Source organism: Garra rufa, chromosome 4 (genome assembly GCF_049309525.1).
Source record: "Garra rufa chromosome 4, GarRuf1.0, whole genome shotgun sequence".
NCBI lineage: Eukaryota > Metazoa > Chordata > Actinopteri > Cypriniformes > Cyprinidae > Garra > Garra rufa.
In genome coordinates, this window is record NC_133364.1 from 1944054 (window position 1) to 1962727 (window position 18674).

The window sequence follows — 18674 nt, forward strand, 5'->3', positions numbered from 1 at the left end:
GACTCTCTGACCAATGAGCGCGGGAGTGACGGTAAGACCGGACAACACGGGACCGTTTCAGACACACACACACACACCCGCTACTACCTGATGATGAGCTCACGTGTGATTACAGCCCATAAAATAGAATTAAATAGAATAGAATAGAATAGAATAGAGAATGACTAGTGTGCGAATATTGTGGACCTGCTGATCCTGAACAAAACGTGGTGAGTCTAATTTAATGTTTATATGTTTTCGGTAGTTTTGCTTTGGAGTGATAATAAAAAATACAAAAATCAAAACATAATTTGTAATTATTCTAATAGAATTTTCGAACATATGAAGCGGCGTAAATGTTAGTTTGTCACAGTAACACATTTAACTGCACAGTGTAGGCCTATTATGTATTTTTTTTTTAAGTAGGCTAATAATAAACGAATTAAGAATGCTATTTAAATCTTCAGAGCAGGTGAAGCGCAGATTGCTCAAGTTTTGCTCTGTTTTGATCGGCAGCGTCCTGCTGTCTGCGGCCTGCGCGGGTCAGATGCGCGTCCACGCGTCTCTTCTACACCTGTCCGGTGGGCTCCGCTTCTCTCTCGCTGGATTTATTGAGACTCTAAAGGGATTTGAACTCGATTAGCGGCGAGATGAAGGAGAAGTCAAAGACTGCGGCCAGGACGCGACGCGAGAAGGAGAACAGCGAGTTTTACGAGCTCGCCAAAATGTTGCCGTTACCGTCCGCCATCACGTCTCAACTGGACAAAGCGTCCATCATCCGACTGACCAGCAGCTACCTGAAGATGCGACTGGTGTTCCCGCAAGGTCAGATGCTCTCATTAACACTCGCTCACTAATTAAACAGGTTTACTGATGCATTTGAGTCACGCTTAATAAAATAGAAACATGAGAATAAACTGCTTCTGAAGTCAAAACTTCACTATAGATCAACCTGAATAGCCACATAAATGCCTTTTCAGTGGCAAGATAGCGTTTTAAGGCAATAAAGGTTAACAGAAAACACTTTTATAGTGTAATAGTGTAATGATAAGTAGTTTATGATGGTTGTTAGGTTCAGAAGGAACCAGTTTACGCCGTATTTGTGTTTTCGAGTTGAGCCGAAAGCTATTAATATTTTGGAATTTAAAAAATCGGCATTATCCGGAATTCAAACGGAAATGCATTTATAAAATCATATAGTGAGTTTTTTAAATGTTACATTGTATTCTAGGCTATTTGTGTAGCTTATAGATCTATCAAATCTGCATTCACGGAGAAACAAAAAAAAAAAAAAACTATTTATTGCCTACCAAGAAGTTATACATTTTCTGTCGGCTAGATAGTAATTAAATCTGTAAAAAGGCGTTTAAACGATGTTATTAGCCTATAGAAAATGCATTGCAAATCAACTTGATTTAAAAACACTGAACGCGACACAGCAATTATATTTCGCATTTTATTCAAGCGTTTATTTCGTGATTGTTTACTGGATTTTGCATTAAGCATTGACGTGATTTTATAGCTAAGACTTAAAATAATTGTTCAGATTCCATTCCAAGAAAATACCGTGTGTTATATGTGACCCTGGACCACAAAACCACTCTTAAGTGTCAATTTTGGAAATTGCGATTTATGCATCATGCATTTGAAAGCTGAATAAATAAGCTTTCCATTGATGAATGGTTTGTTAGGATTGGAAAATATTTGGTCGACATGAAACTGTTTGACAATCTAGAATATGAGGGTGGGAAAAAAATCTAAATATTGAGAAAATCACCTTTAAAGTTGTCCAAATGAATGAAGTTCATAGCAATGCATATTACTAATCAAAATATTTTTATATATGCACGGTTGAAAATGTACAAAATATCTTAATGGAACATGATTTTAATATCCTAATGATTTTTGGCATAAAAGAAAAATTGATCATTTTGTCCCATTCAATGTATTTTTGGCTATTGCTACAAATATACCCGTGCAACTTAAAGAAATATGGTTAGAATAAAACACAAACGCTTCATTTAAATCGAATCGTAATTTCTGACACCAGTGGCCTATATTGATTTTTTCGGTTTCTTTAAAGCGAGAAGAAAAATCCTTGTGGATCCTAAAATGATTTTCATGTGACACTTGACTCTGAATCACGTTTCGGAATCTAATTGGATGATTATTTGTAAGAGTGAGAGATTCGCAGACTGTCAGACCTTAAGGCCTTTAGATAGATAGGCACAGAAGGCAGTAGCTGTATAAGAGTGCGTTTTTGTGAGAGGAACGTGCGGCGGGATCGAGTTGCTGTGAGGGTCGCTCTCTCCCGGTCACGCGCGTGACTGCGCACCCGCCGCGCTCATTACACCGGGAGCGCGTGCAGACCTGCTGTCTGGACACCGCGAGCACGAGTCACTTAAGATCAGATGAATTTCTAATTGATGCTCGAGCGGCTGGTGTTTTTCCTCTTCTTCAGCATCTGAGAGAAACATGATTTTCATTAATTAAGCGGTTTAATTAAAGCGACGCAGGAAATATTGTCATGAAAGAAAATTGTTTTTTAGCGGAAACCAGTGTTCATCCTGCCATCATGTTTACATTTGCACAAACCCGTGGAGAATAAATGTTTGATTAGAGAAAATCACATTTTATTTTGTTTTCTGCCTTATTTGAATATTATTTATTTTGCGCCTGCAGTCGAATAAAATCAAATCTATTTAGCCTAAACATTGCCTAAATTTTAAATCTATTTTAAATGTGAAATTTGCAAGCAAAAAAACAAATCCACTAAAGCCGTAAAATGCATTAGGCTGGATTACCACAATGCATAACCTATATTATTATTGATTATTATTGGTAATTTAATAAAATGCATTATAGTTAATAATTTTGGAAGCATTCTAATAGTTACTTTCGTTGTATATTTGATGCAGATTAGAAACAAAACAAAAGAATGGTTTAGATTCGGTCGTTACAGTCGCCATATGAAGTGAATCACCTCAATGTGCGAACAATTTCACTAATGGATCAATTCAGAATCCGGGCGAGAGTCCAGCTGTGTGTGTGTGTGTGTGTGTGTGTGTGTGTGTGTGTGTGTGTGTGTGTGTGTGTGTGTGTGTGTGTGTGTGTGTGTGTGTGTGTGTGTGTGCGAGAGAGAGTGTGTTATATAGGCCTTTATGTGGGATATATAGCCTCCAGGGTCAGTTAGCCCTGAACATGTTTATTCAGATGAATTAAACAAGGCATTTCATTCAAATCAATGTGAGGAATTGTATTTTTAAGCCTGTATTTGTGTGAGATGCAGTAAGTGTTGAATGTCGCAGCGCGTGTGTGAAGCGCGTGCATGTTCAGATGTCAGTCACGCAGATCACGTGTGTTTGCGGCGGATGTCCGTGATTTGCTTTCCGGACCGAACTGTTTGTTCACGAGCTTAGATTCACTCACTACATCAATATGATGACTAGATACGATCTCTCTCTTTCTTTCTCTCTCTCTCTCTCACACACACGTCAATACGTGATAGATCAACATTTACAATACTAAGTGAATGTTAAAATTATAATAATGCTAACCAATATAGGAATATATATATATATATATATATATGTATATATATACATATACATACACACAATATACAGTTTATAATATTAATACCAAAAGTAATTATATTATTGTTATTATTTTTTAATAAAGACATGCTTTTTATAATAGCCTAGTTTATAACAGATTTAATTATACAGTTGCAATCAAAATTATTCAACCCCCCAGAGACTGCAGTACTTTACAAATAAAAGCTTGTCTGAAGTTTCAGGACTTTATAAAGATTGCAACCGTGTACTGGCATATTAAAAGTGACAATGTCAATATATAATGTAATGTGTTTGAGTTCTAGGATTTTTTTAGTAGCACAGCTGTCATAATTATTCAACCCCTATTCAATATTGCCGTTTGAAGTCATTTATTTTTGTGGTAGGGAACAAAATTGTCCTAAAACACAATTAAGCCTTTAGAAACTATTAAAAAAACTGAATCAGCTTGAGATGTTACACATTTATCCCATGCATGTGCTGAAGTTGAGCAGCAAATATGGTAAAGTCAACAGAGCTTTCACAAACGCTATTGAGAAGAAATAGTTTTATTGTATTGGAACGTCTAAGGCTACGTGAAGATTTCTAAGACATTAAACAGAAAACAGAAAACCTTTGAGGGTGTTGAACCAAAAATGCACAATTTCATAAAATGTTTGATCAGAGCAACTGAGAAAAACCTGCAATGTACAGCCAAAGACTTGCGAGATGACCCGACGAAAGGAGGAAAAATACTTCATTCCAGAGTAGAAGATGAACATAAGACAAGCATGGCCTTCATGTTGGGGCATCTTGGCGAATACCACTCTTGATCAAGAAGAACAAAAAGGTCAGCTTGAATATGCTAAAATGTATTTGATAGACCTGTGGAGTTCTGGAAGAATGTTTTATGGAGTGATGTGACCAAACTAGAACTTTCTGGACGTATAGATCAGCGGATTGTCTGGTGCAAAAAAGGGAAAACTAATGAGCAGAAGAACACTATCTCCATGGCCAAACATGGAGGTGGGCTGATCCAATTATGGGGTTGTTTTACTGTAGCATGAAGTGGAAAACATGAACGTATGAAGGAAACCATGGATTCTTTGAAGTATCAGGCCATTTTGCCAAGAATTGTGATGCCTTTAGTGCAAAGACCAAAGATGATGATCAATGGACTTTCCTGCAGGACAATCATCCCAAAAGTAAACATCCAAATCTACTTCTGCTTGGTTCAGGGATCAGACACAGAATGTTCTTGAGTGGCCTGTTCCGTCTCCAGATTTAATTCTCATTGAAAATATTTGGTTGAATTTGATGAAAGCAGTGGCAAAGTGAAAACCAAAGATTATCCGTGATCTAAAAGCTTTTTCAGCCGAGGAATGGTCCAAGATTGCAGTAGAGAGGTGATCAACGCTTCTAAACACTTTCAAACAGCGTTTATTGGTGGTTTTAAATAATAAAAGATTCTGCACCAAATTTTACTTTTGGGGGTTGAATAATTTTAAACATGAACGTTTAGAGCCAATTTGATTTTTTTCCATTATTTATCAATTAATGTTCTCAGAATTACTCAAATGTGTATTAAAATACTTGATCTAATAGTGTCCTAATGCCTTTGTAGATTTGTTTTTAGAAAAACAAATTATCTGGAACAAAATGTCTTGCAACTGTAGCTGAAAATGCACAGATGTGTAACTATCAAGCAAAGTGTACAAACCACTAATTATTATTTTGTCATTATGTATTCATTATTAAGTGTAATACTGCTTTAAATTGTTGTTTTCCCCCCAAAATATTAAAACGTTTTCTGTTTAATTTAATTGCATTTTTGTTTTAGTTTTTTTGAGCAAAAAATAAATATCCTACATTTTTACCCTAATTTACAGAAGACACCCACTAAAATGTCTTTCGGTGTCAATCTTCTGAGGCATATTTACAACAAACATCAGTTTTTGACATATTAAAAGATGAATTACTTTCACCCAAAATACTAATTAGTTGTAATTCTGCATTTGTAAAATTTGCCACTATCCTAGGTTTTGCCCATTTGTCAGTAAGATTTTTTTACTTATTTAAAACACAATCAAATGTAATATGTTCCCTAATTCATTTATATATTTTAATATGTACAAGTCAGAATAAGCATGTTGTTTGATTTTTTTACATAAATATTGTTACGCTGAATGACAATGTAACATTATTTCAAACGAATTTGGACATTTTATTTTACAAAAACTTATTTTGAAACCTTAAAAGTAGACACTCTACTTAGTTAATGTGCTTTCTATAGACATAAACTCACTTTTGTAAATTTCCTTTAACATCTTTGACCGGTTTATAATAATATTAGTAGTTTAAATTATTATAGCTATGTTTTGTAAAAGACATATACCTTTTATAAAATGCAATTTTTATTTTATAATATAATATAATATAATAATATAATATTATTTTATATTTGTTTGTGTGTACATGTTGTATATAATATAGAAAAGCACAAACCACTGAATAATCAAAAATTGTCTTATGAATTCATCATAAACATAGTAATAATAATTTCTGTTTTATGTGTATATGATCCTGGACCACAAAAGCATGGATTAAATAGCATGGAGATATTTGTAGCAATAGCCAAAAATACATTGCATGGGTCACAATTATCCATTTAATGCCAAAAATCATTAGGATATTAAGATCATGTTCCATGAAGATATTTTGTAAATTTCCCACTGTAAATATATCAAAACTTCATTTTTGATTAGTGATATGCATTGCTAAGAACTGTGTGTGTATATATGTGTGTGTGTGTGTGTGTGTGTGTGTGTGTGTGTGTGTGTCTGTGTGTGTGTGTGTCTGTGTGTGTGTGTGTGTGTGTGTGTGTGTGTGTGTGTGTGTGTGTGTGTGTGTGTGTGTGTGTGTGTGTGTGTGTGTGTGTGTGTCTGTGTGTGTGTGTGTGTGTGTGTGTGTGTGTCTATGTGTGTGTGTGTGTGTGTGTGTGTGTGTGTGTGTGTGTGTGTGTGTCTGTGTGTGTGTGTTTGTTTTTGTGACATATCAGGACACAAATTTGTGTAATAACATGGGTATGACATAGGTATTACAAGGAGAGGGTGACTTATGAGGACATTGCCCATGTCCCCACTTTTCAAAAGGCTTATAAATCATACAGAATACGTTTTTTTGAGAATGTAAAGATATGCACAGTCTCCTGTGAGGGCTAGGTTTAGGTGTAGGGAAGGTGTAGGGTGATAGCAAATATCGTTTGTACAGTATAAAAACCATTACGTCTATGGAATGTCCCCACAATTCACAAAAACAAACATGTGTGTGTGTGTGTGTGTGTCTATGTGTGTGTGTGTGTGTGTGTGTGTGTGTTTATATATAGTGTATATATGTGTGTTTGTGAATTGATGATGATGAAGATGATGATGATGAAGATGTGTTTGTGTGTTGCTGTAGGTTTGGGTGAGGTTTGGGGTCGAAGTCGATCTCTAGAAAACACAAACCATGAGCTGGGATCTCATTTACTGCAGGTAATAATCAGCAAGATGCTCCAGGTAATATGAACACTTTATTATTATCATTCTCATTATCATTATTGGCTTGTATTCATTCAGAAATATAGCAGGAGATTGTGTAGAGCTAAGCTAATGTTCATTTCCACGCATGTGCTGTTTTGATGTCATTGGAACATGTTTAACGAAGCTTCTTTCCAGATGTTCTTGTCTTTGGCCGGTTTCTGTGATGATCTGTCTGACGTTCTGTGATCTGCAGACGTTAGACGGCTTTATATTCGTGGTGGCGGCGGACGGGAAGATCATGTACATCTCAGAGACGGCGTCGGTCCATCTGGGTCTCTCACAGGTGAAGAACTAACTGATATCTGATGTGCTTTTGTGCTCTTCTGCTCCAGTGGAGTTACAGACGTGCTTTCACACAGGTAGAATTGACCGGGAACAGTATTTATGAGTACGTTCATCCGGCCGATCACGACGAGATGGCCGCCGTTCTGACGCCTCAACCCTCCTACCATTCGCACTTCATCCACGGTGAGACGTCTGACACCACACGCAAAAACAACAAACACACGCACATGTTTTCTCATGCATTTCTAATGTAGACTGAAAAAATATTGTAAGTTGTAAATTAAAATGGTGCAATGTTAAAAATGTAATTTTTAATTGATTCAAATTCAAATTAAGAACTCTGACACAAAATATAGTAAAAATAAAATTACTGTACATATACACACACACAAACACACACAGTAAAAAAGTAGATTTTTTTTTCACCAAAAATTATTAAAAATCTGTATGTACAAAGTATGTTGTACAAGAATTATGTAAATTATTACACAATAAAAATTTTAAATTAAGAACTATGACACAAAATATATAAAAATTACTGCACATATACACACAAACACACAGTAAAAAAAAAAAAAAATTATACAATTTTTATACAAATAATTTTTTTCTTTTTTCAAAAATTATTTTTGTTTTTTCCAAGTCAAAGTTTAAAATCCTACAAATATACAAAATATATAAGTAAAAAATTACCCTAATTATTTTATATTTAAATTGTAAGGGAATATTTCAAATAAAATAGGCACAAATAGTCTTAAATTAAATTAAGAACTATGAAATATAAAATTACTGCACATAAACATTCATTTATTTATTTTTCAAAAATTATTTTAGTTTTTCCAAGTATATATATATATATACACTATTTTCAGTTTAGTTGGGTTGTAAGGGAACATTTCAAATAAAATGGGCACAAATAGTTTTACATTACATTTTGTACAGTGATACAATATTATATTATAGTATTTTAAAGATTTTTTATATAGATTAAAATTATTTTGTAGTATGTTGTGCAAGTATTATGCATATTATACAGGGGACTGTTTTAGGCACAAAATATATAAATATAAAGAATAAAATGATATAACAGGAGTATTTTTTTATTTTAAACTATTTTCAGTTTTACAAGAATAATTTTAATCTTTCTTGTTTAAAATTTCACTTTACTTCAGTGTTACTTGCCATTTCTTTGTAATTATTTGTGAAATTTACTATCAATTTCCGAGTTAAATTTTTTCAAAGACAATTTAATTAACCTGCAAAACACCAGGTTAATATAACAATAATGTGACTAAACTATCATTATTATCATGCATATGAATGCAATTTTGAATTTTTCAGAGTATGAAGTGGAGCGCTCGTTCTTCTTGAGGATGAAGTGTGTTTTGGCCAAGCGTAACGCCGGACTGACGAGCGGAGGATATAAGGTACGGACACACAGACGGACAGATGCCTCGTCGGCTGACACACACTAACGGAGCCTGACCTTTGACCCCGCAGGTGATCCACTGCAGCGGCTATCTGAAGATCCGGCCGCTGAGTCTGGAGGCGTCTCCGCTGGACGGCTGCTATCAGAACGTGGGTCTGGTGGCGGTGGGACACACATTACCGCCCAGCGCCGTCACCGAGATCAAGCTGCACAGCAACATGTTCATGTTCAGAGCCAGTCTGGATATGAAGCTCATCTTCCTCGACTCCAGGTGAGCGGGAGACAGGTGTGGAGCGGTTAAAAATGACTTCTGTAATGTCGATTCCACTGATCCAGAGCTCTGTGCCTTTAAGGGTTTCAGAGCTGACAGGATATGAACCACAGGACCTGATTGAGAAGACCCTGTATCATCACGTGCACAGCTGTGACAGTTTTCACCTGCGCTGCGCTCATCACCTCCGTGAGTCTAAACAAGGAGATTTAACTTTTTAATGTTCCACCCTTTTTGACTTTTACAAATGTGATATATATATTGAATATGAATTCATTTAAATTGTTTTGATGATTAATATGTGTGTGTTTGTCTCTGCAGTGCTGGTCAAAGGTCAGGTGACCACTAAATACTACCGTTTCCTGTCCAAACACGGCGGCTGGGTTTGGGTGCAGAGTTACGCCACCATCGTTCACAACAGCCGCTCGTCTCGTCCGCACTGCATCGTCAGCGTCAACTACGTGCTCACGTGAGTCGCACAAAAATACAGTAAAAACAGTCAAATATATTTACAATTTAAAATAGCTGTTTGTTATTTAAATACATTTTAAAATGTAATTTATATCTTTGATGCAAAGCTGAATTTCCAGAGTATTATGACTATGTGTATACACTCAAAAGTCAACTCTGGGTTGTAAGATTTCTTTCAATGATTTCTATTTTATTGCTCAGCAATCCTATATTTATTAAATAAAAATGCAGTAAAATAGTACAACATATTTACAATTTTAAATAGCTGTTTGTTATTTAAATATATTTAAAAATGTAATTCATATCTTTGATGCAACACTGAATTTCCAGACTTTGTGTATACGCTCAAAAGTTTGGGTTGTACAATTTTTTTTAATGATTACTACTCTTATGCTCATCAAGGCTACATTTATTGAATCAAAAATACAGTAAAAACAGTAAAATTGTAAAACATATTTACAATTTAAAATAGCTGTTTGTTATTTAAATATATTTAAAAATTTTATTTATATCTTTGATGCAAAGCTGAATTTCCAGACTATGTATATACACTCAAAAGTTTAGGTTGTGAGATTTTTTTTAAATGATTTAAATTCTTCTGCTCCTCAAAGCTACATTTATTTAATCAAAAATGTAGTAAAAACAGTAAAACTGTAAAATATATTTACAATTTAAAATAGCTGTTTGTAATTTAAATACATTTTAAAATGTAATTGATATCTTTGATGCAAAGCTGAATTTCCAGAGTATTATGACTATGTATATACACTCAAAAGTCAACTCTGGGTCGTAAGAATTTTTTAATCATTTCTATTTTATTGCTCAGCAATCCTATATTTTTAAAATAAAAATACAGTAAAATAGTACAACATATTAACAATTTAAAATAGCTGTTTGTTATTTAAATACATTTTAAAATGTAATTGATATCTTTGATGCAAAGCTGAATTTCCAGAGTATTATGACTATGTATATACACTCAAAAGTCAACTCTGGGTCGTAAGAATTTTTTAATCATTTCTATTTTATTGCTCAGCAATCCTATATTTTTAAAATAAAAATACAGTAAAATAGTACAACATATTAACTATTTAAAATAGCTGTTTGTTATTTAAATATATTTAAAAATGTAATTTATATCTTTGATGCAACACTGAATTTCCAGACTATGTGTATACACTCAAAAGTTTGGGTTGTACAATTTTTTTTAATGATTACTACTCTTATGCTCATCAAGGCTACATTTATTGAATCAAAAATACAGTAAAAACAGTAAAATTGTAAAACATAGTACAACATATTTACAATTTTAAAAAGCTGTTTGTTATTTAAATATATTTAAAAATGTAATTTATATCTTTGATGCAAAGCTGAATTTCCAGAGTATTATGACTATGTATATACACTCAAAAGTTTAGGTTGTGAGATTTTTTTTAAATGATTTAAATTCTTCTGCTCCTCAAAGCTACATTTATTTAATCAATATAGTATATGCAAAGCTGAATTTCCAGAATATTATGACTATGTATATACACTCAAAAGTCAACTCTGGGTCCTAAGATTTCTTTCAATGATTTCTATTTTATTGCTCAGCAATCCTATATTTTTTAAATAAAAATACAGTAAAATAGTACAACATATTTACAATTTTAAAAAGCTGTTTGTTATTTAAATATATTTAAAAATGTAATTTATATCTTTGATGCAACACTGAATTTCCAGACTATATATATATATATATATACACACACTCAAATGTTTGGGTCATAAGATTTTTTTTAATGACTTAAATTCTTCTGCTCCTCAAGGCTACATTTATTTAATTAAAAATATAGTAAAAACAGTAAAATTGTAAAATATATTTACAACTTAAAATAGCTGTTTGTTATTTAAATATATTTTAAAATTAGATTTATGTCTTTGATATAATTTATATCTTTTGATATAATATGATAAATAGCTCTGGATCACAAGATTTTTTAAATGTTTTCTATTTTATTGCTTAGCAACCCTATATTTTTTAAATAAAAATACAGTAAAATAGTAAAACATACAAATATCTGTTTTTTTATTTAAATATATTTTTAAATTAAATTTATATCTTTGATGCAAAGCTGACTCAAAAGTTTGGGTCATACAATTTTTTGAATGATTTTTTTTTTTGCTCCCCAAGGCTACATTTTTTTTAAATTAAAAATAAAGTAAAAACAGTAAAACTGTAAAACATATTTACAATTTAAAACAGCTTCTTTGTTTTAAAATGTAATTTATAGCTTTGATGCGAAGCTGTATTTCCAGACGTGTCGTATGCACTACTGTTGTTTGTTTTCAGTCTTTCGTTTACAGTTGTGTGTCAAACTGAGGTCGTCTGAAACAGTAAATATTCAGTACAATCTCACCGCTGTCAGAAATGATGAATACCTGCGGCTCAGAACACAAGCATACGGCGTTCAGGCGTCTCAGGTGTGATTTTCATGATAAGAGCAGGATAAAGGCTGTTTGCGGTGTGTCTCGGTGAGTTCAGTAGTTCAGACGTCTGCGGGTCAGAGGAGACGAACACGAAACCACAGCTGTGAAATCACACCGACACGTTTCACAAGCTTTCCTTTGAGTCACACGACTCGGGTTCAACAGCGGCGATCGCTCTACAAACTGATTAACCCTCCTGTCGCATTAAAACAACACTTCTGACTCACTGAAACACTCCCAACTTTGTATTTGTCAACTAAAGCTACACTGAGTGAGTGTTGTGTGAGTAACTAAAATCATGAGTCTGACGCTTAGAAAACAGATAGCAATCCATGTCTGACCCGAGTTTGGTGATTGTAGCTTTAAAGCTGTAGGAGGAAAACCAGTGTAAATGTAGGCTCAGAGAAAAAGAAGTAGTTGAAATAGTAGATCAGTGGATTTGCTTTCTCAAACCAACCTAAAAATCAAGAAAGGTGTTAGATCTTAAAAAATGACCTGAATGCATTATGAGAGTAAACTACAGCAGTGAATGTGGTGCCTATACAGTATATTTACTGTAATAATCTGAAGATGAAGATGATGATGATGATGATGATGATGATGTGTGTTCAGGGACACGGAGTATAAAGGCATGGCCCTGTCTCTGGATCAGCTGAACCCCAGCAAACCCGCGTTTCCGTACGCAAACCACCACGAGCCGGAGGACAAAACCCCAGCGGCAAACAGCAGGAGGAAGATCCTGGTTTCTCCATACTCACAGGTGCCACACATATAGTGTATTTTTATCATTAGGATATTAAGTAAAGGTCATGTTCCATGAAGATATTTAGTAAATTTCCTACTGTAAATATATCACAACTTTATTTTTTATTAGTAATATGCATTGCTAAGAACTTCATTTGGACAAGTTTAAAGGCGATTTTCTCAATATTTAGATTTTTTTTCACCCTCAGATTCTAGATTTTCAAATAGCTGTATCTCAGCCAAATATTGTCCTCTCCTAACAAACCATACATCAGTGTTCATTTTTTATAGACAAAATGTTTAATTATGGATGTCCAGATAAATAATGAGAATAAGTAGTTCTGAGAGAGAATATAAAAAAAAAACTAGATTAAAAAGTTTGTCAAGATAAACTTTGACTTGTGAAATCCTAGCTTGGAAATGTAAAGCAGCTGTGAAAGCTTGAAGTTTTTAACTTTATATAGATAGATTAAATGATTAGCATGTTGCTAGCATGATTAGAATGTAGTTAGCATGATTCTAACATTTTTCTAACATGTTTAGCAAGTTACTAGCATGTCATTAGCGTGTTTTGAACACAATAAGCAAGTTGCTAGCATGTTTCCAGCATGTTTCTAGAATGATTAGCAATTTGCTAACATGTTTCTATGCTAATTAGCTAGTTGCTATCATGTTTCCAGCCTGTTTCTAACGTTTCTAACATGATTAGCAAATTGCTAGCATGTTTCTAACATGTTTCTAGCCTGACTAGCAAGTTGTTAGCATGTTTCTATCATGATTAGCAAGTTGCTAGCATGTTTCTAGGCTGATTAGCAAGTGGCTATCATGTTTCCAACATGTTTCTAATGTTTCTAACATGATCAGCAAATTGTTAGCATGTTTCTAGCATGATTAGTAAGTTACTAGCATGATATTAGCATGACTGGGAAGTTACTAGGATGTTTCTAGCATGATTAACATGTTGCTAGCATGATTAGCAAATTACTAGCATTATTGTAGTTGTTAGGCTAGGCTAGATAGTTAAATAGATGATGAATATTAGATCGAATGGAAGTTTGAATGGATTAGAAATAGTTGATAGAAGCTTGATTTAGTCTTGAGTGTGTTTTTCAATGTTTTCTCTCCTCACTTCCTGTTCCGTTTATCAGCAGTTTTCGTCCTTCCAGCCGGAGCGCTCAGACTCCGACCGCGACAGCCAATGGGGCGGCAGCCCTCTGACAGACTCCGCCTCCCCGCAGCGTCTGGATCACAGCGAGGCGTCAGAAGCGGCGTGCGGCTCGCTGTGTTACGCTCTCTCTCAGAGCGACGCCATGCACAGCTGTGCTCAAACACACGCTACTCTGAGCGATCAGAGCGGACGCTACGTCCTGGGGGTCAGCGGGAGAGAGGGATGGTGGGACGCCACACGAACCGTCCCGCCGCTCACTAAAGCAGCTCAACACAACGGAGGACAGTTTGACAGCAGAGCGTACCACGCTCACGGTCAGTCACATGACCCTTCAGAAATTATTCTGATTTGCTGCTAATTTCTGAGTATTATTAATGTTGAAAACAGTTTGAAACTGTGATATGCAGCCATTTATACATTTGGCCTAATTAAGATTTGTCCATGTTTCTGAAAGAGTCTCTTCTGCTCAGCAAAGCTGCGTTCATTTGAAAGAAATACAGTAAAAATGTGAAATATTATTGTCATTTAAAATAACTGTGTTCTATGTGAATACCTTTTTATATTTTTATAAAACATCATGCCAACATCATGCTAGCAACATTATAATCATGCTAGTAACATGCTAGTAACAGGCTAATCGTGCTAGAAACATGCTAACAACATGCTAATCATGTTAACAACATGCTAATTAGGTTAGAAACATGTTAACAACATGCTAACAACATGCTAATCATGCTAACAACATGCTAATTAGGTTAGAAACATGTTAACAACATGCTAACAACATACTAATCAGGCTAACAACATGCTAATTAGGTTAGAAACATGTTAACAACATGCTAATCAGGCTAACAACATGCTAATTAGGTTAGAAACATGTTTACAACATGCTAACAACATGCTAATCAGGCTAACAACATGCTAATTAGGTTAGAAAAATGTTAATAACATGCTAACAACATGCTAATCAGGCTAACAACATGCTAATTAGGTTAGAAACATGTTAACAAAATGCTAACAACATGCTAATCATGCTAACAACATGCTAATTAGGTTAGAAACATGTTAACAACATGCTAACAACATGCTAATCATGCTAACAACATGCTAATTAGGTTAGAAACATGTTAACAACATGCTAACAACATGCTAATCATGCTAACAACATGCTAATTAGGTTAGAAACATGTTAACAACATGCTAACAACATACTAATCAGGCTAACAACATGCTAATTAGGTTAGAAACATGCTAACAACATGCTAATTAGGTTAGAAACATGTTAACAAAATGCTAACAACATGCTAATCAGGCTAGAAACATGTTAACAACATGCTAACAACATGCTAATCAGGCTAACAACATGCTAATTAGGTTAGAAACATGTTAACAACATGCAAACAACATGCTAATTAGGTTAGAAACATGTTAACAAAATGCTAACAACATGCTAATCAGGCTAGAAACATGTTAACAACATGCTAACAACATGCTAATCATGCAAACAACATGCTAATTAGGTTAGAAACATGTTAACAACATGCTAATCAGGCTAACAACATGCTAATTAGGTTAGAAACATGTTAACAACATGCTAATCAGGCTAACAACATGCTAATCAGGCTAACAACATGCTAATTAGGTTAAAAAAATGTTAACAACATGCTAACAACATGCTAATCAGGCTAACAACATGCTAATTAGGTTAAAACATGTTAACAACATGCTAACAACATACTAATCAGGCTAACAACATGCTAATTAGGTTAGAAACATGTTAACAACATGCTAACAACATGCTAATCATGCAAACAACATGCTAATTAGGTTAGAAACATGTTAACAAAATGCTAACAACATGCTAATCAGGCTAGAAACATGTTAACAACATGCTAATCATGGTAGTGATGCTAACATCACGTTAGCAACATTCTAATCATGCTAGCTACATGTTAGTAACATGTTAATCATGTGAGAAACATGCAAGAAACATGCTAATCATGCTAGAAACTTGCTAGCAACATGCTAGTAACTTGTCAATCATGTTAGCTACATGCTAGTAACATGCTAAATAAATTAAAAACATGCTAGCAACACGTTAGTAACTTGTTAATTATGCTAGCTACATGCTAGGAAAATGCTAAATAAGAAACATGCTAGCAACTTGTTAATCATGCTAGTTACATGCAAAATAAGTAAAAAACATGCTAGCAACACGCTATTGACATGTTAATTGTTACAAACATGCTAGAAACATGCTTATCATGCAAGAAACATGCTACCAAAATGCTAGTAACTTGTTAATTATACTAGCTACATGCTAGTAAAATGCTAAATAAGTTAGAAACATGCTAGTAACTTGTTAATCATGCTAGCTACATGCTAGTAACATGCTAAATAAGTTAGAAACATGCTAGTAACTTGATAAATAAGTTAGAAACATGCTAGTAACTTGTTAATCATGCTAGCTACATGCTAGTAACATGTTAAATAAGTTAGAAACATGCTACTAACTTGTTAATCATGCTAGCTGCATGCTAGTAACATGCTAAATAAGTTAGAAACATGCTAGTAACTTGTTAATCATGCTAGCTACATGCTAGTAACATGCTAAATAAGTTAGAAACATGTTACTAACTTGTTAATAATGCTAGCTGCATGCTAGTAACATGGTAAATAAGTTAGAAACATGCTAGTAACTTGTTAATCATGCTAGCTACATGCTAGTAACATGTTAAATAAGTTAGAAACATGTTACTAACTTGTTAATCATGCTAGCTGCATGCTAGTAACATGCTAAATAAGTTAGAAACATGCTAGTAACTTGTTAATCATGCTAGCTACATGCTAGTAACATGTTAAATAAGTTAGAAACATGTTACTAACTTGTTAATCATGCTAGCTGCATGCTAGTAACATGCTAAATAAGTTAGAAACATGCTAGTAACTTGCTAAATAAGTTAGAAACATGCTAGTAACTTGCTAATCATGCTAGCTACATGCTAAAACATCTATCCATTTATCCATCCATTCATCTGACAGACTGTATTGCCTTCAAAACATTTAAGCTTGAAGCTTAATTTTTTTTTACGAATATATTATTTATTTACAAAGCATTAAAAGTCTTACTGATCCCAAACTTTTGAGCAGCAGTGTATATAAATAACTTCACTCACACTTTTGATCATTTTAATCTATCCTTGATGAATAAAACTATTAATTGCTTTAAAAAAACAACAACAAAAATCTTACTGGTGCATCAACATGACTGTATTAACTTTAATACATTCTTATTGTGAAAATCAAAAATAATTCTTATCTTTAATCAAAACAACTTACTTAGTTAATAAAATTAAAATGTTTAAATGTTTTGGGCTGATGTCACATAGGCCAGTTGTTAATTACTAGACAAAGTAAGTAAGTGTTCATATTCATAATTAAGCATGTTTTTCACAGCTTTAATTGTAAACAATTATTAAATGCACCTTAAAAATCATGCGGATAATAGACTAATATATATATATATATATATATATATATATATATATATATATATATATATATATATATATATATATATATAAACATCTAGATATAAACACAAACAAGTTCATAATGAGTCGTGAGGGAGTTTGAGCACGAGCATAACGCTGTTAAATTAAATCTCATTGGCAGCTCATTGGGACGACGAGCGCACGGACGCTTCTCCAGGCTCCTCGGGCGATTCCGAAAACAGTTGTCATGACAACAGGGCATTTCACGTGAGCCCGCGGGAGTCCCAAAGCATGATGGGAGGCAGAGAGGAGCCCATTAAGGTGGAGGACAGCCGCATGAGCGATTACTTCTCCTCCGTCTGCCGTGGGCCTCCAGGCCGACTCATCCTGCACAGAGACGACAATGACGGGAGTCCGGCCTCGCTGTCCGGTCTGAGCAGCCCCGGGTCGGACAGACTGTCCCGTCGGCCCCCGTCGGTCTCGCCGCACCTCCAGACCCAGGGCAGCCCGCTGCTGTTCTCCACCCAGGAAAGAGAGGCCGTGGACGGGCACACGCGCTCCCTGAGGCCCCTCGCCGGATGCAGCCTGGAGCCGCTCAACGGCCCACAAAACCTGCGCGGGTTTCCCGCTCATTATGACGTGAACGCGCACGTGCACTTTCAGACCGGCGCCGCGCACAACGGCACATCCGTCATCATCACCAACGGCAGCTGACCGGAAAAACACCCGCTGCTTTATGAACAGAGAAAATCATGCAAACACTGAAAAAAAAAATGGAAAAATGACAGCGTTCTTTATACAAGTACCATCAAGAACAACACAAACAGAGGAAGAAATTATATTTTGCATGAAGAATATACTTTTTTTTTTTTTGCACTGTGGCATTATTTAAGAATCGTTACTTTCATTGCCCAAAAAAAAGGCTTATCTTAAGCATTTTTGTCTCGTTTCTAGTCAAAATATGTAAAAATCCTTAAATGAACTCATGTAGTCCCACCGAAGGTTTTCATTTTAAAAGCACCAAACACTTTACTGACTGATGTTTCAATGCATTTCCTGCAAACATGGAACAAAATAATAAAGGGTGTGCAGTTTCACATGTTTAGTGTAAATTGTCACGTGACCAGAGCGGGTTATTTCCTGTTTGCACCTTGAGATGATGAAGGTTGCATCAAAGCTCCAAAACATAAGGCTAGTAAAGTATGTTAACATAAAGATATGAGCAAGAT

The 18674-nt window shown here is 34.6% G+C and overlaps 1 protein-coding gene across 1 annotated transcript; it reads left to right on the forward strand.

Moving 5' to 3' along the window:
- The first annotated feature begins 629 nt into the window (after nt 1-629).
- On the forward strand, nt 630-18159 carry LOC141333409 (single-minded homolog 1-like). Its single transcript, XM_073838397.1, has 12 exons — nt 630-804; nt 6993-7090; nt 7308-7397; nt 7474-7582; nt 8741-8826; nt 8900-9099; nt 9182-9288; nt 9421-9568; nt 12652-12799; nt 13932-14265; nt 17627-17930; nt 18012-18159. Exons 1-12 carry the CDS (start codon nt 630-632, stop codon nt 18157-18159), a joined length of 1947 nt encoding a protein of 648 aa, XP_073694498.1.
- The last annotated feature ends 515 nt before the right edge of the window (nt 18160-18674 follow it).